This window comes from Kogia breviceps, chromosome 12 (assembly GCF_026419965.1).
Source record: "Kogia breviceps isolate mKogBre1 chromosome 12, mKogBre1 haplotype 1, whole genome shotgun sequence".
NCBI lineage: Eukaryota > Metazoa > Chordata > Mammalia > Artiodactyla > Physeteridae > Kogia > Kogia breviceps.
In genome coordinates, this window is record NC_081321.1 from 84,377,390 (window position 1) to 84,396,180 (window position 18,791).

The 18,791-nt window shown below is 33.7% G+C and overlaps 2 protein-coding genes across 3 annotated transcripts in view; one reads left to right on the top strand and one right to left on the bottom strand.

Annotated features, from left to right (window-relative positions):
- PARPBP (PARP1 binding protein) overlaps nt 1-18,445 on the top strand; it is a 78,287-nt gene extending 59,842 nt beyond the window's left edge. Inside the window, exons 8-11 of one of the 2 annotated variants that reach the window (XM_059081959.2) lie at nt 1,589-1,767; nt 4,063-4,144; nt 15,256-15,391; nt 15,865-18,445. In XM_059081959.2, the coding sequence (XP_058937942.1) occupies nt 1,589-1,767; nt 4,063-4,144; nt 15,256-15,391; nt 15,865-16,205 (738 nt within the window). In that variant the 3' untranslated portion in view covers nt 16,206-18,445. The remainder of the gene's footprint in view (nt 1-1,588; nt 1,768-4,062; nt 4,145-15,255; nt 15,392-15,864) is intronic. The other variant, XM_059081957.2, reaches the window with a different exon arrangement.
- PMCH (pro-melanin concentrating hormone) lies at nt 16,924-17,722 on the bottom strand. The gene is made up of 2 exons (XM_059081991.2): nt 17,474-17,722; nt 16,924-17,130 (listed from the first exon to the last, which is right to left on the bottom strand). The coding sequence occupies exons 1-2, from the start codon at nt 17,720-17,722 to the stop codon at nt 16,924-16,926; spliced, it is 456 nt and encodes a 151-aa protein (XP_058937974.1).
- Nucleotides 18,446-18,791: the final 346 nt, after the last annotated feature.

An 18,791-nucleotide genomic window follows, 5' to 3' on the forward strand; every position in this document is an offset into this window, starting at 1 on the left:
AGGTGTTTTGTCATATTTTTCAATAATTATTTTTATAAAACAATTATTTTCCCATTTAATCAGGTATAAAACAAGAGTCTGGTGTCCCTGGTTATGACGCCAGTACTAGGCACTCCATAGAACAACAGCAGAAATAGTTTCTACTCAGAAGTTTATTTTTCTTTTATAGAATTTTTCTATTTCCACGATCTCTTATTTACCTACCTCCATTGCCAGATTACTGCAGACATTAGGAATTTTTCCTATACTTAGTAATTATTTAATTATATATTCCAGAAAATTTACCTCTTTCTTGTTTTTCTTACATAGATAGTCAGACATTATAAGGTTTTAAAAGTATAGTTTTATAGGAGAAATTGAATACCATGTTTTTAGTTCTAGAACAGAATTTTGGAGTACATGTTATAGTAATTCATTAGTTGCAGTTTAACCTTGTAACAGATTGACTTGTAACTTCTTTGTCTGATATACAGTGCTTTCCCAGGCTCATCTCACATGACTCCCTCTCTGTTACCCTGTTCTTCAGCCATTTCGTGCCATGTAGTCTCTGAAAATACCATGTTCTCTCTTACCCTTTTGTGTCTCCTCTGTGAAGCCATCCTTGATCCCAGGGTAAATTGATCATGACCTTTTGGTGTGCTCCCACTGCACAATTTATACATTCTCTTCAAAATAGCACTTAGGGGACTTCCCTGGTGGTGCAGTGGTTAAGAATCCACCTGCCAATGCAGGGGACATGAGTTCGATCCCTGGTCGGGGAAGATCCCACATGCCACGGAGCAACTAAGTTTGTGTGCCACAACTACTGAAGGCGGCATGCCTAGAGCCGGTGCTCCACAACAAGAGAAGCCTGCACACTCCAACGAAGAGTAGCCCCCACTCACTGCAACTAGAGAAAGCCCCCACACAGCAACGAACACCCAATGCAGCCAAAAATAAATAAATAAACGAATAAATAAATAAATTTATTTTTAAAAAAGGAAATAGCACTTAGCACTCTGTAATGCCATTATTGGTTACTTATTTATTTTATAAAAGAGCCTACGGGTTCCTTGAGGCACTAGTTTTTACCTTTGTAGCCTTAGCTTCAAACACAATTCTTGGGACTTAGTATGTGCTTATGGGTGATTACTGAATGAATGAAGGTCAACCAGTTTTTTTTATTTTTGCACTTGAGTAGATCTTTACAGCCATCTGTGGAGTTGATATTCAGATCACCAGAATCTCACTTCTGGTATAAGAGAGAAAAAGTATCAGTATACAAAGAGGTTAAGTCACGAGGCTGAGATCACATAGATTGTAGCTAAACTTTCTGACTTAAAGCCTAATTTATTTTGACCAAAATCTAATGTCTTCCTTTGATGATACTATTTTCTATATTTTTGTGCTTCTGGAAGTTCATAAGATTGATTTTATTATGGCTTGAGGGATAAATATTCACATGCCTTAGAGCCACTTCTCATGGCTGATTTTTTTATAGCTTAATAGAAGAGGAAGGAGAACAATGGCACATGAAATGGAAAAGAGTGGCTGATTGACCTAGCTTGGGGTGATTACTACATTTATTTGAAATTGTTTCTTGTTCTAGCCAAAATCTCATGCCATAAACCATGGCACTGCATACTGTGGCAGAGATACTGTGAAAACTTTACTAGTTCTTTTGGATGAAGAAGCAGCCAGTGCTCCTACCAAAAACAAAGCAGAGCTTTTATATGACGATGAAAACACAATTCCTCACAATGGAACTTCTATTCTTACACTTTTTAGGTAAGTAATGTGGAAGTTATATGTATGTGAATATTAACTTAAGTCTATAAAGGAAATTTTTGAAAAAAACACGTCATTTGTTATAAAAGAAATACATGCTATGGTTAGGAAACTTGGGAACTACAGAAAAGTATGAAGAGAAAAAACAAAAGTTAGTTAAAGGGAGATTGAACATTTGAATGTGAGGGAGTTATATATAAAAGTAGTATTTTGTGAGAGTATGACTGGTGTTTTTTGTTTTTGTTCTTGTTTTATGTTTTGGAAATATTTGCATAGATATCTGTGTCAAAACTTTGCTAAATGCTTTCACTTATATCAGCCCTCATAGCAATCTCTTTTAGTAATATCCCCAATTTATAAGTGAAGAATTAGAGACTTGAGAGAGATAGTAAGCCATTTGTCTAAGTTAGCAAGCAGCAAAGGTGTCTTTCTCCAGAACCTGAGGTCTCTGCTCCAAAGATTGTGCTATTTTGCCTGAGAATAGGAGAGTTGGTATACAACAGACTTACACTGGAATTGACGTTTACTTGTTCTTCATCGCATTATGAAGAAAATACTAAATTACTGTTTGTATTCTGTGCAAGACATTGATACGCACCAGTTTTAACAATTTGGTCAAACACTGAGTTGGTGATATTTTAAATGAATAAACATTCATTTCTAGAAACATTTAAAATTTTAGAATAACTGTTTAAAATTGTATTATTGCATTGTGGAGGATTTTTACAAAATTGTCCTGTTTGATCTTTTCTATTTTCTGCTTGAACTACTTTTTAGAAATCTGATTTTAGTCGAAAATTGTTCATATCTATCTATGGTTGCTTTACCTTCTTTCTCTCTCTCCTGTGCTTCACTATCTTTTCTCTTTAAAGAGAAACTTTATAATGCTCTATCATTCATGTTGTCTTCTAATTCCTTTGCAATGAAAATTTATTTTATCAATGATTTACTTATACCCTGTGTTGGAATCCCAGAAAAGAGTATAAAGAAAATGAACCTTTGTTTTTTCCTCCTGTCAACTTACTTCTTTTTAACAAAGTTTGCTTTTAGGTAGAAATATAAATGATTTAGATTTTCTCTTAGATTCAATTCTGTCATTTTCTTAGAGAAAGTTATTTTGTGTTTGTAGGATTTTCTAAATAAAATTAATTCCCACATAAATTTTAAAGAGGTATTTTTCTATACTCAATCATGTGGCCAAACACATTTATAGTTACCTTAGCATTTTCAATTGTCATTGTGCAGACAAGTACCAGACCATGGTAAAGTATATTTTTAATGGTCTGCATTGAAATGATAAAATTAAGGACGATGTATATGAATGTAAGTCAATGTAGGGTTATAAACTAGTCTTTCTTAGAATAGACTATCCTTTATTCTTTTTTTAAAAAATTAAATAATTTATTTAATTTATTTATTTTTGGCTGCATTGGGTCTTCGTTGCTGTGCATGGGCTTTCTCTAGTTGTGGCAAGCGGGGCTACTCTTTGTTGCAGTGCATGGGCTTCTCATTGTGGTGGCTTCTCTTGTTTCAGAGCATGGGCTCTAGGCACACGGGCTTCAGTAGTTGTGGCACTCAGGCTCAGTAGTTGTGGCTCGCGGGCTCTAGAGTTCAGGGTCAGTAGTTGTGGCGCACGGGCTTAGCTGTTCCCCGGCATGTGGGATCTTCCTGGACCAGGGCTCGAACCCATGTCCCCTGCATTGGCAGGCAGATTCTTAACCACTGCGCCACCAGGGAAGCCCCCTTTTTTCTTATGTAATAGTCTTTTGACTCAAAGGGGTTATGACTCTGGCTCTATTAAGCTAAAAAGGAATTTATTGAGGAATCCATGTTTGTCTGGCTCCAAATTGCCAGTGTCTCCTTCTCTATCGTGTCTTCTCTGACCCTCCTATTACTAAACTATGCTTTTCTCTTTTGAATTTCCCTGCCATGGCATCTGTCCTTTTTTATTTTGAATTTTAGTTATGTGGATATCTTATACCCCTTACTTACATCAAGATGCCTGAATTCAGAGCCAGTGAATGAAGGAACTTTCTATTCTTCACAACATCTTATACAGTGCCTTACATACAGTAGAAGCTCAAATATTTAGTGACTGAATTAATTAATTAAGCAAATTATTAGTATTTAGAACTCTCAGAATAGGAATATGGACACTTTTAAATAGTATTGTAAACAACTAGGTTCAGTTGTTCAGAATAAACTTTTATTCTCTAACTGCTTTTGGGTAGCTGAGAGGTGTAAACTAATTTAAAAGCTACTTTGGTTTATAAATTTTTGCTTTTTTTGGACTAGATCTCCCACACAAGTGAATAATTCATCGATGAAACCCCTAAGGGAACGTATCCGTATGTCAGTGCAAGAGAAAACAATTAAGGTACAATTTAATGTACTGTCATGAAAATGATAAAAATCGGTTTACTTTTAGAAGAATAAATATATAAAGCTGAGCTGGGTATTATAAACATACATTATACATGGAACAATCGGGATTAAATGGAAAATAAGTTATGACAGTTGACATACAGAAACTTTCCTTTTAATACAATCTTGGCTAATCTGTCTCTGGTTTATTCAATACCTTGGACCTAAAAGAGGGAAAGGAATAAGCACCTGCTGTGGTAAGTGTTCAATAAATGTGTGTTCAGTTAATGAGGGGGAAAATAAAGAAGACGTGGTTTTCTCATTTACATTTCTAATATCTTAAACTGAATCTTGAGAGTCCATATAATTTCAGTTTTGTTCCCATCTGAAGACATAATAGCAGAATATAATTGATTTTGGATTGAGACAAGGAGAACATATCACATTGTTCATTGACTAGAGCAATTATCCTTAAATTATCAAATAATTATTCATCTTTTGATATAACTTTGAGAACTCTAATTTGTTCTTTATATTCCCATTTGGAAAGTTAGTCCCAATTAGCAAAGCCTTTAGTTATCTGTTTCTTCTACATACCCCAAATCCATTTAGTTTATTTAGATTAATAAGTCTTATCTTCCTATTGGTTATTAGTAGCTGTTAGTAGTTAACATCTATGGAATACATCATTGATTTTTATATAATTTTTCTGTGAAAAAACTTGTCAATTCTTTGTTTTATTAACCTAAGTACTTGTAGTCGAGGTGTAAGATTTTTGAAAAAAACATCTATCCTTTGGACTTGATTAGAAACAGAAATGTAACAAATTCTTTAATTTTTCCCTGCTATGGCTACTGACAAACTTTAATATTTTCATTTAAAAATAATTGGGAGATGCAAGAGGGAGGGGATATGGGGATATATGTATACATATAGCTGATTCACTTTGTTATACAGCAGAAACTAACACAACATTGTAAAGCAATTATACTCCAATAAAGATGTTAAAAAAAAATTCAAGTAATACCATTAAACAGTGAAGTAAATATCTGTAAACTACTTAGAAAATTGTCTGGAACCTAATAGAGTAACGATAAAAGTTATCTTCCTATGCAATCTTCTATATGTAATAAATTCAGGTAAAAAGTAAAAAAAAAATAAAAAAGATCATTGGGATATTTTGTTAAACTAAATAAATCAAAATGAAAAGATCTGTCTGAATAATGAGAAGGTGTTTTTAGTAATTGGTAAGAGTCAACTAATTACTGTAAAATTTATGAACAAGTTTGTAAAGTTTTGGGAGGTAGAAGAGACAGTATCTGATCCAGTCTCATTTATAGATGAGGAGATCAAAATCCTTAAGAAAGCACCTTATCCAAGATATCATAACTACCAGGAAATATTTTATGCCATTGTGCAAAGCCATGGATAAATACTAATGAGACTATAATTACATTGCTTCCGTTACTTAATAGTAGAGCTGGCTTACTCCACATAGCTCTGAAACTAAATGGCAATAGAGAAAGGAAGGAATTGGTGTTTATGGTTATATTTTATAGTACAGTACTCTTTATGAAAGCAAAGTGTGAAAATAATTGGTTTAGCCAGGTATACAGCTGAACCATGGCCAGATCGAGTACTTGCTGGAATAACAAAAAATGCTGCTAATATTTACTACTAAGTAACTATGGAAAAGTAGTTTAACAGCTTGTTACCTTATTATCCTGTTACTTTTTCTCTTTTGGCACTTAATTCTCTTTTTTATCATGGAAAGGATATATGATCTACACTTGAAAAACTGTCTTGGAAAGACAAAGGTAGATATTGTTAGAGAACTTAGAATTTTGATGTTGTAGATCATACTACAAGATTGTGAAATACCCAGAGGTCATTATTGTTTGGGGCAAATTAACTTTTCTTGGATTTTCATTTCCTTGTTCATAAATAGAAATAGGTACTCTTGATCCCCAAATCCTATGAAACCACTGTGGAAAGTGTTCATTAACTCATTTGAAATGCTCAAGTTTTATTTTCTACTGTAGCTTATTTGGAAAATTGTCTATGATGGTCAAATAAATTCGTCTGGGAAGGAAATTAGAAGGTTCTTCCTGAACCTTCATGGGTTTGGTAGGAACCTTTAGAAAATGCTTTCTTCCGATTCTTACCCCAGTTTCCAAGCGATTTATACAACTACCTTCATACCTTTTTATTATAAGATCTTTCAAGGGGACATTTACCTTCTTAAGTCCCTGTAAATTAATTAGTTTTATTCCTTCCAGCTTGATTTAGCCGTATTTTGCTTTTCAGACACAACTGAAAAGTTGTATATACATATCTTCTCCTTATTCTGAGTCTAGTGTTTTCCTCCGTATTATATGTATGTCCGAATAATCATCACCGATAACTAACTTCATAACTTAAGTCAGTGGATCAGAATAATGCTAGATCTTTAAAAGTTGGCATACTTGGGACAGTGAAAATTAGGACATAGGTAGTTGGAAAAAATAGACTGGCTCTAACTCTGGTACCTATTATAAGCAGCCAGACAGTACAATGCTCATGGTGTTGGAAAATTAGACATCCATGTTTAACCTTTAGGGTATTCCAAAACTGAGTATATCCAAATAAAATGGTGTATTGAGTCAATTAGAATTTCCTTCCCCTAATACGTAAAATGAGTACAAAATAGCAAAATCTAGCAAAAATATTCACCAAGAGCAAACAACAGAAAATAATTTAATTGGATACAATAAACTTCAGAAACGATGGCCAAGGAAGGAAACTGAAGATTTCAGAGGGAAAAGGCACAACATGATTTAACAACTTAATCTAGCCCCAGTCTCCACATAGTGTGCTAGTGAGTTGACAAAGTCCTGAGAATTATCACTAAAATATTTCCAAAACTGAGAAGCCAACTGTGTGTTCTTTTTTTTTTTTCTTTTTAAAGAAATAGTAGAAGTGGCAACTGCATAATAATGTGGAAAATGAACTCTGGGATTTAAACATTGACACAGTGAAGGCTCTAGTGCTGCATACTGAATTGTGGAAACTATCCAAATGATCCCCTTCCATTTGAATGAAATACAGCCTCTAAGTAGAGGGACGTTTTATAGTACATATAATACATAATAAATTCTTAGAAGAAAGTAAGGAAAAAACCCAGAAATTTTTTCAGATTGCCTATCTCCTTAACTGAACGTTACTTTTGCCTCCACCGTTCTTCAGGCTACAGAAAAATGAGGGATAACAGAAAATATGCAGCCTTCAAAATGTAACTGAGGAGCAAGTAAAATGCTGTCAAATAAGGAGGAAACAGAATCAAGAAGTCACTCACAGGCTTGGAGGCTTCTGTTTCTAACTAGGAGGTAGTAGATCACGGCAAAATACCATTTCTGCTACAATAACAAAATAAAAGGCAGATAAGTTGGGGAAAATATATTTAAAAGACATAAGAAAGCTATGTAAGCAAAACAGTTTAAATAAACTAAAAATCTGGAGAGGGTAAAGTTCTTCTGAGGTGAACAGTCTATTATCAGAGTTTTCTTCCCTGAGATTATTTTTCCAATTTTGGGTATGAGCCAAGGATTGATCTTGGCACATGTAAAGGAACTCACTGACGGAAAGAGGAACTAACAAATATTTTGGTGTCTTGAGGGGCTGGCAACAATTTGGAAACTTTGGGGGCCCTGAATGCAGTTATTTTTACCTACGGCACCTATGCTGAATTTTGGAGCTGAGTGAGAGGTTAAGGAGTCTCAATCCAGTATACTAAAATCATCTGTGGTCTTGCAGTAGCTCAGAGGACAAGGCTCCTCTTGAGGAGTGTGACCTGGCTCAAACACGTGGCTTTTGCCTTCTTAAGATATTTGCCATGTTTGGAAATGAAGTGTGTTGGGAGACCAAAGAACACAATGTAAAAACCTTAGATCCACAAGGCTCTCAGTTGAAAGCTTGGGAGGGACATTCCCGAAGAAGAGGTTAAGAACCAGAAGTCAAATATGAGTTATGACAACTGCAACCCAGCTTTGACTCAGGTCAGTCCCTGTCAGCATTGTGGTTATCAGCCCCTCTCTGTGTCTGCCTAAAAGAGACAAGGGAAACCCTTGATAGAAGATTTCATCTGGAGCCTCTATAGTTCCTTTATATACTGGACATGAGAAGAGACAGGAAGACTTGTCGTTTAATCAAGAGAAAAAATTAACAATAGAGGCAGACTCACAAATGACCCAGCTACTGGAATCAGCTGACAAGGAATTAAATTTTTTTCAACATTTAAAGGTAATTAAAGGAAAAGGGCAAAATGCATGAAAAATTGGGAAATTCCAACAGAGAATCAATGTTTTTAATTTTTTTTTTTTTTGGCAAGCTGCACAGCTTGCGGGATCTCAGTTCCCTGACCAGGGATTGAACCTGGGCCATGGCAGTTAAAGTGCTAAATCCTAACCACTAGACCACCGGGAACTCCCAAGAATCAAAAATTTTAAATCAGAACCAAATAGACATTCCAGAACTGTAAACACATTATCTAAAATTAATAATTCATTAGGTGAATTTATTTATTTATTTTAAAGATTTTTTGATTTGGACCATTTTTAAAGTCTATTGAATTTGTTACAATATTGCTTCTTTTTTATGGTTTTTTTTGTTTTGTTTTTTTTGGCCCCGAGGCATGTGGAATCTTACCTTCCCAACCAGGAGTTGAACCCGCACTCCGTGCGTGCATTCAAAGGCGAAATCTTAACCACTGGACCGTCAGGGAAGTCCCTAGGTGAATTTAATAGTAGACCAGACATAGCATTAGGTAGCATAGTGGACATGAAGGTAGGTCATTAGAAAAATGTCCAAACTAAAGCAAAGAGAGAATAAAAAATAAAAAAGCAGAAGAGAAGAGTAAGGACACAGAAAACGTCTAACATATGCCTAACTGGGTCCTCAGAACGAGAGGAGAAAATAGGATTGAAATACTATTTGAAGATATAATGATTGTAATGTTTTCCAAAGCTTAATTGATCCATCAGGTAGTAGTTAGAAGATGTGAGGAACAGATGTGTGGTTTCCTTTAATAATGTACAGTTGCATATGGGTTCCAATATTAGGGACCCAGCAAACTAAAAAACGTCCCTGAGTCCTTTGAAAATCCATCTGCCTTTCATGTATGTGCCACAGGACATAGATTGTAAAGCTTCTTTCCAGAGCAGTGTTCTCCAGCAGAACTTCTGTGGAAATGTTCTGTAATTTGTGCTATCCAGTACTGTAGGTGCTAGCCATGTGTGACTATTGAGCACTTGAAATGTGGTACTGCAACTGAGGAACTCGATTTTTAATTTTATTTAATTTTAATTAATTAGCTACACGTGGCCAGCATATTAAACAGTTGCATTTCTAGTGGATTAAAGATACACACAAATGCAATAACTGAAAACCCATAATAAGTAGAGGAAATGGTGCTCTGACCATGAGAGACTAGAATAAATAGGATTTAAACAGGGAGAGAGGATGGAAGAGAGCATTTCAGGTGGAGCAAACAGCCAGATGAAAAAGCATTAGATTGTCTTACCGAATATCAAGAGGCTGTGCATTCCATAGTGAACAAAATAAGTGAACAAGTAATGTGGGTCAAGGTTAAGGAAGGTGTGGCTTTTGTGGTTTTAAGGAACAGTTGCTTTTTGTGAGGCTTATTGTAAGGATATGTGCATGAGAACCTAAGAAAGGTGGAATATTTAAGAACTTGAAAGTAATGGTGGATATAATGGGGCTTAACGACTTCAGCTGCATGGTTCTCTGTGCTTAAATGTGATGTAACTTTGTGTGTATACCTCTCTCTTGTTTCTGTACTGAATGGTTTTCTTACTCTGTTGAACAGAGTAGAGTTTACTCTGTACATGTTTTTCTATCGATATATCAGAGCTTTTGTCCTTAGGGTGCTTTAACTGTTCTTTACCAGTCTACTTCTCTCATTTCTATGTGCCGTGGTTTCTTTACTCTCCATACATCTTTTTCTACCTCCAAGCTTTTGCTTACTCTTGGTTTCTGTTCCCTCATACCTTCTGCTCGCAAACACCTGTTAGAGTGTTATAATTTTACTTAATTACTGCACTCAGCAAACATGTATTAAATGCCTACTGGATACCAGGCTCTGTCCTAGGCACTGTAAATATATCAGCAAACACAACAGACAAAAACCCCTGCCCTGATGGTCAAGTTGTCCCCCAATATTTGTGGGACTAGGGTGCAAGAACATAAATGGAAACCCCTGGTCTACCCCCGCAATCCTTTTAATCCTGGTTCTGTTCCATACTCTTAGACACACTCCACCCAGAAATGTATACATCCCACTCCCTATCACCCTTATCATAAACAGTCAGCCCTTCCTAGAGGAAGAGGCCAGTGCTGGCCCAGTGCCTAGGCAGTTTAAGCAGGGAATTCTGGGGTGCCAGGTTCTTGGAACAGGATCTAAAAGGAGGAGTCATAGTCTCCTAGTGGGCATATCCAAGTCCCTGTGGACTTATTCCTCACCCTGTGTGATGAAGAGGGCCAGAGCAGGCCATCAGTTGGCAAACTAAGGTTTTGTTCATGGAGCTTACTTTTTAGTTGGGAGAGGCAGATAATAAACAAAACAAACAAGTGAATTATATGGTATATTAGAAGGTTATCAGTGCTATGGCAGAAAATAAAGCTGGGGAGGAGGGTAAGCAGAGTGTGTTCCTTCGTGTGTGTTTTGGTTTTAAAGGGAATGATCGGTACAGGGCTCTTTGAGAAGGTGACATTAAGCAAAGGCTTTAAGGAAATGAGCAGCATTTTTCATTAGAATGAAAATGGGATGTTTGTATTAGTCTGAACTAAAATTTGAACTTGTTTTGGCTGAAGTAATGAGGTTGGGATTTATTGCATACCTTCTAAGTGTCAAGTGTTATGCTAGGTATTTTATATCCCTCATGCCAATGAATCCTTGTTGAAATCTAGAAGGCGTTATTTCCCAGACCATATACAGAGCAGTGGTTGTATTCAGGTGTAAGACTTCAAAGTTTATGCTGTTCCCAAAGTGTAAAGAAGGCATAGTAATTATAATAGTCATCATTTGATATACTTACAAATTCATATGCCATTAAGAATAGCAAATCTCTGTTCCTTTGAAAATGTGATAATGTAAGAATGAAAAGGTAAATTTTAAATATTTATTTTTAGTTATATATTTAATAGGTATGTTGAGTAATTTCCTTTTCCAAACTTGTTGATGAAATTTATAGCCCCCGCTATAATGGGGGCTTAGAAATTTCATTTTCTTATTAATACAGCTAACTGAGAGTTTCTGTGACTTTTCAATATTTTGACTCATTTATCTTAATTTAACTGGAGTCAGGCTTTCCTATGTGAAGTACTATTTTCCTCAAACTGGGAACCTCCTAATAATTTCAATTTAAAAAGAGCCTGTGGCAAAAGGACTTTTCCAATTCTTGGCAAGTTTGAAGTTCATTGCAATTTTACTGTGGATAGAAATCTTTCCAAAGGGGGGAAATCACTCTACAAAGGAAAACTTTGAATCTTTTTCTCTCATGTGACTTGTACATAAAATGATTTTAACAGCCATGTATGAATCTGGACATTATTCTTAGTTGTTAAGTACTTCAAAAGCACTTTCAAAAGGGAATTGTTTTGCTTATTTGTGATTCCAAATCAAATACACAGAGAGATTTGGAAGATTTGCAACAGGAAGTAATCTCAATTCTATGTAGCCACTAATCTTGTGCAGAAAAATTCAACTTTTATGAACAAAGGAAAAGCAATCTCTTTTAAGTTATAAATACAAGTCAATGTAGCTTGTATTGTTTTAATAACCAAAATGAAGAAGCTGATTGTAAGTTCATTTTTTGAGCTGCATTCCTAGAATCATTTTAGCGTTGGCCAGGTCCTGAGAAAGCTAATGCAACAGATTTCTTACTCTATAGGAGTACTTTCTTTATGTTTCTGCATTAATAACTGTATAGTATCTACATATATCTTTAGGGTTACATAGCTGTTTCATATTTTTAACTTCATTTAATCCTCACAACTCTATGAGGTAAATATTCCCATTTATATGTGGATAAGTGAGAGGTTTAGAGGTTTACCCAAGATCATCTACTTAGTAAGTGATAGGGCCAGTATTAGAAGCCAGGTCTTTTGACCGCAAATCTGATGCCTTTTCCATCACATCATCTTGTTTCTTTGTGCGGGTTTCTTAGTTGGACATCACATTGTTGGCTCCAGTCAAGTTCATGATCAGTTAAAATCTCTAGGTCTTTATTTCATATGTTGTTTTTAAGTCAGGTTCTCCTCATCCTGTACATCTGTAATTGATATTTTGAACTTAAATACAGGACTTTGTTTATCCTCATTCATTTTCATCTTATTATTTTCTACTTATGGTTCTAGCCTTCTGAGATCTTTTCAATCTTGATTCTATTATCCAATTTATTTATTATTTCTTCCAGCTGTGTGTCAACAGCAAATTTTATAAGTAGAATGTCTTTGTGATTATGGAAGCCATCCTAGTAATCTCTTTAGTATACTGTGTGCCTGTCACATAGTTGGAACTTAATAAGTGGTAATTGATAAAAAAGATCTTTGTACAGGGCAGGGAAAAAACACACATATAATCTTTTACAAAGAAGAAAAAAACCACCCTCAATATAACTACTCTCAGTTATTACTTTTGGATATAAGTATTCCAAGATTGCCATAGAACCATTGTGGTTCTCTCTTGTGTTTTGATATGTTTATAAATAATATTTTTCATGGTAAATATAGTGGTTAACTGATTTTCTTTCACATCTCAACCCATAATCAGTATTTTAAGAATCCATTGCCTTCTAACTCTAGTTTTCTGAAACTGCTCTACTGTCACTAAGGGCTAGAGAATTTCTCTATGGGGGGCCTAAGGAGAAGAAATCTAGCTGTCAGGAGGGCTTATTGAACTTATTTTGCGACTGTATTTACATAGCAAAGAAAGCTTTTTACTCAGATGTCTGTTTAAAATTAATAAAAATGCCAGCTTTCTAAAGAAAATTTTATTCACATGCAGCATGAGATTGAGAAAACATCAGTTGTCTGTATTAAATAATATAATTATTGTATTTTTATTTAGAGTGCTTTATGAGTGGTACTGATGAAGGTTTTGTGGTGGGAGGCTCTAGTCCCCCAAGCCACCTGTAGGTGCCATCACTATCTGGATGTTATGGGAGTGATCCTTGCCAGCCACTTAGCATCCATTTACTTTCATGGCCTTACCATACTCTTTATAACTCTCTGTAAGCAATAAGTTTATAATTTTCTGTAAGTAGTAACTCTGGTGAAATGAAAGAAACGTATAAAAAGATGTCAGCAGTTAGTATTGGTTTTGTAGATGGAAATAAATGTTTTTGAATAATTTACTGCAGTGATGATATGATGTAATATAATGTAAAGTTTATTTTATTAACAAAATTTGTTTTAATAGCTTTATTAATTGTTTTAATTCTCTACTTATGGAATTAATAAAGTCCAAAGAGGCCTAGTTAAAACCTTCAGTTATATTTTAAGGCATCTCATGGTAGAAGCTATATAATAGTAGTTGCATTCATGTGGATTCATGAAGATATTGGGCTGTAGCTCCATTCATTATCAAGAGCCTACTGTATTTCACTTCTAAAAAAAATAGTTTTTTCATCTTTTACATTTTCACACTTTTGTCAATTTTGTGTATTTTTGTGCTTAAATGGAAGATAAATTCTAATTGTCTACATCTTCAAGCAAATTAAATATAATTTTTAGTCCTCTGAGAGTTAGAGGCTCTCATAGACACCATTACTCAGAAAGATATAAAATTTGTCATCCTGAGAAAACTTGCTTTTATGGAGCAGCTGGACTGGAGACTATTCTGATTTCTTCTAAAATATAGTCAGTGGATTTCACTGCTGTTATCTTTGCAAACATCTGAGTGGGTTAATGTAGTTATCGTTCTGAATATATAGCATAGTGTATAATTACTGAATATATAATATAAAGTCATGCTGTTTTAGACTTCATGAACTGTATCAATACATACTCTGTGAGTATTATTCAGCATAATGTAGTTATACTTTGAAGTATTAATTTTTGAATTGTTGAAGTCCTCTTTATTTAATCATGTATTTGAAATAAGCTTTGTCTCTTTCTGAAAAAGATTTGAGACGATTTCTAATTATTTGGAGAAATCTCCCTATTATAACCAAATGGCATTACACAGCAGCTGCAATTGTTGAAATTTGCATTATCTGTGTAGATTACTTTTGTTCTGAAATTAAGTCCTCTCCCTAAAACAGCCACTGGTTTTATGTTTGCAGAATACATTTCCAAAAATACTTTCTTGGCATCCTTTTCAGTGCTTAAGAATTAAATTTAGCTTTCTAATTTTCTCCTATTTGTCATGTTTGAAGATAATTACGGGAGTATACTCTGAATACTCAACTATTAAATCACTTGGTCACATCTTCTCAGAATGATATAATCAAATCATATTTCTTAATTTTCTAAATATTCATGTTTTTAATTAAGAAATAATGCCTTTCATTCACCACTTTATCTTTCACTATCTTTGTTAGTTTCCTATCTTTGTTTCTTTCACCTTCTCTTCTTTTTCTTTTTCATCCTAGCATTTCTCCCTTCCTTAATTTCTCTAATTTCTTGAATTCCATATGCTATTTTTTTCCTAAAAGAGTTGTACTCTGTAATTCTTTAAGATTGAAAACTTGTATTTTTCTAGGATTACATATATCATGTATGTCATTATTAAATATAATAAAACCACTTTCTAAAGCCTCTCAGACATAGGAATGTGTAACAAAGGCCTTTGACGAGTTTATAATTGATTTTCCTAAGGTTTTACAAAAATTATCAAAAACATACACAAAGCTGGTATTACTGAAAAGAACAAAAGTGCTAGTTGTAGCAATGAATGAGTTTGCAAACTATGAAACATCAAGGATTAGAAGTTCCCACAGATAATGAAATATTTAAGGGAAATTTTTATGATACCTCAGTGACTACAGAGTATATTTCTATCTAGATGAAAAACTAAATAAAAATAAAGGATAAATTGCATATTTTCTTCTTTCTTCCTGTTACCAGATGAAGCAAACCTTACTTAGATCTCAGTTTGCTTGTACTTACAAAGATGACTGCATGATAAGCAAGGATAAGTGGAATAATGTTAATTCAGCATCAAAGCCTTTGTGTGTTCTTCACATGGAAAATGACCTTTCTGGTAATTGACCTTATTTGAGAAATTTAATAACAGTTCAATTCTAGTATACTAATTGGTTTTAACTTAAGTAAAACTAGATTTGTTTTTTGCAATGTAAAGGTTTATATTTTTATAGACCTGAGTTTATTTTTAAAGTTATATCTAAGTACAAATATATGTATAGGAATAGGACTCACTTTGATTTAACTAAATGTATTTAAGAAATAACTCGTAGCATTTAAGGATCAAGTGTTATGCATTCAGACAAAGCAAATTTATTGTTTGTAGGGATAAAAAGTGATATGGTAAAATGAAAAGAAACGTGATAGTAATATAGCTGTATTTGTTCATCATGTAATTTATATCATTATTTGATTGTAAATCATAAGTTTTAAAATATTCTTTAGCCATTTAAAAAGTTTTTTGTAAAATTCTCATGTGTAATAATCTTAAGTATTATATAATTTCTTTCCTCTTTTCATCTTGCATAACAGGAGGTGTAAATTCATCTGTTGGAAGACCAACAATTGGAACAAGTTCTGGAAATGTTCATCTGGACAAAAGTAAAAATGAAAAAGTGGCAAGAAAATCAATTAGTCTGACAGGAAATAAAGGCTCAAAAAGGAAACAGGTGGATTTGGGTGATGAAAATATTCTCTGTGATAATGGAAACGAACCACCTCAACACAAAAATGTTAAGATACCTAAGGCATCAAAAGATTTGCAGAGTAAATTAGATGGCAAACTAGTTAGAGCTGCAAAAAGCAACAAATGCACCGCCAAGGACAAATTGATTACTGGCCAGACAAAGTTAACTCAGTTTTTTAGACTATGAATTTGTTTTTTATGTTCTTTAGATTTATGTATATATAAAACCATTCACCAAAGGCATCTACTTAATTTTTTAAGAGATCAAGGTGTAAATCATAGTGCTTTATTATTTTGGTCTGCAGTGTATGTAAGGTTAGCATGTTAAGCATTGTTTAAAAAATACTAGTAAGTCATAATTATGCAGAATATTCACAAAGTTTAATGCACAGGTAAAGCATATCATTTAGGTATATCTTAATGCTACTTCCTTTGAAAACAGACATTTAAAATAATACAAGTCATAGTAACATTAAGGGCTTTTTCCCCCACAGGCAATTAAATGATTTTGTTTTCTTCTGAAATGATGATGTGGACCAGCAGGTATCAGACTTGCCAGCAAGGTCGATAGACTCTTCCCAGCATACACCTGAGCACTGAAGGAAAAAAAAGCTTAAATTGTTTAAAGGACTAGTATCACACAAAATTGATTAGAAATGAAAGAATGGATCTAGTATAGCTAATTCTGAGTAAGTCAAAATTATAGTAACTAATAACTAATTATAGTAACTAATTATAGTAACTAATTAAATACTTCTTAATTTCACATCTTTTGCAGGGGTCACTTAATATCAAGTAAATTTAACCATGGTCTTGTTTGATTTTGTCATGATTGGACCCAAATTCAATTAAACTCAGAGTACTATTTTATGGTATTAAGATATAAGAATTGAATTTTAAAAAGACTACTCACTGTCAAAATCTCTCCTTCCTATAGGAAATTTAGCTGAGTTTTCTTCATCCGCAATTTCTCTCTTTTCTTGTGTTGATTCAGTATTTTGAACTTCATTCTCAGCTGGAAAAGCTACAGATCCTTTTAGTGCAAGATAAGGTTTTATAGCCAGATTCAGTGGCAGACCATGATTTAAGAAATTGTGTTTGGAACCTGCATTCTGTAAAGAAAAGGTTGATTTGTGTTTTAGCTCTCTTATTGGTAATAGAACTATGATACAATTGTGTAATATTCTTATTGATCAAAGATGCTCTACACTGTTTCGACTCTAAAAAATATTTTAGATACAAGGTTTTCAGGGAATAAGAACCTTTTGAATAAGAGATGTTTCCCAGAATGGAAGAACAACCTGGTATGTAGGAAATTTGATCAGTTGTCCTAATGCATATTGTGACTTTTTTCACATACTTCTGCTTATAAAAGTATCGATTTTACTTCCAAAGGATTCATAAAAATCATTCAAATTTCCATTGAAATAAAGGATAAGTCACATTGCCACTTACCTTTGAATTTTTGTTTTCCTCATCATTCATGAAATCGCTCCCATCATTTTTATATTCCTCCAGGGAAGGAACAACAATTGATTTTTCTTCAGTATCTTCCTTCTGAAAGCCTTTCCCCAGCCTCAGCGTTTTAAATACCATGTCATCTTCTAAATTTCTTATTGACTTGGAGGCTGAAGGTGAAACACCTTGAGAAAGCAAAGAAAAAGTTAGTATTAATATGTAGGAAGAGAAACTCATTTTTGCCATTCTTAGTTTGATGTTTGCATGGAGTCAAACAAGGATGTGTAAAATGAAGTAAAATTTCTCAACCTGCTTTGTAAATGATTCCTACCTTTATATATTTTCCAGCTTGAATAGAAAGCACTTGAAAGACTTAGACTTTCATCATTTTAAAAATGACTCATTAGATAGAAGCTAACTTTTTGTATAGCTGCTAATACTTACAGTGTTTGGGTTTTAGTGGCATATTGTTTATTTTGAGTGTGAATTTTCTCAGAATCTGATTAAGATCCTTGGTAGAAAGCTTCTGTTGAGATTATAGTCTCTTGAAAATGGGTTGTTATTAAGGAAGACCACAGGACATCAGGCTCTCCATATTCTTGTTTATTCATATTGTTCCCTTCTGTTTATTTTCTGATTAAGTAAAATATTAAAACTAAAGTTATTTCTTTCACTCAGGATAATAAGGGCCAAAGTTTAAATACATTTAATCCTGATTAAGTTGAAATAATCTTCAGAAAGAATTTTTTCCCATAAATGTTCAGAATAGTCTTTGGTGTTTAAAGTATATATGCCTGTCAGTATGAACAAAAAGTCATTCATGTTATATCTACAATTGACCTGTCAGGTGTGTTTTATCTCTATATTTACAGAAAGGTATTACTGATATTTATTAATGAGTTTAGCAATTAATGAATAAGAAGTCCATGAAGAGAATATTTATGTGCTCCATAAATGTTAATTTTGGATAATGAGTATGTTGTATGATTTTTTTTAACATCTTTATTTGAGTATAACTGTTTTACAATAGTGTGTTAGTTTCTCCTTTACAACAAAGTGAATCAGTTATACATATACATATGTTCCCATATCTCTTCCCTCTTGCGTCACCCTCCCTCCCACCCTCCACTAATACTCAGTACTGTTTTCTTTTGTGATTTTTGTTTGTTCTAATATGTTTCCTCCTTCCCTTTCTTGCCTTCTGATTTAAGTTTAATCTATTTCTCATTCTTTTAAAGGGTACCCTAGACATTTTAATATCATATTCAGTTATTTACATTTAAAAGTTAATCAGTATTTTTGTCCTCCTCGCAAA

Coding starts and splice junctions, on each gene's coding strand:
- PMCH (XM_059081991.2), bottom strand. CDS start 17,722: ATGGCAAAAATGAGTTTCTCTTCCTACATATTAATACTAACTTTTTCT. Junction 17,131..17,473: donor AGGAAAACAAAAATTCAAAG/GTAAGTGGCAAT, acceptor TTTTCTTTACAG/AATGCAGGTTCCAAACACAA.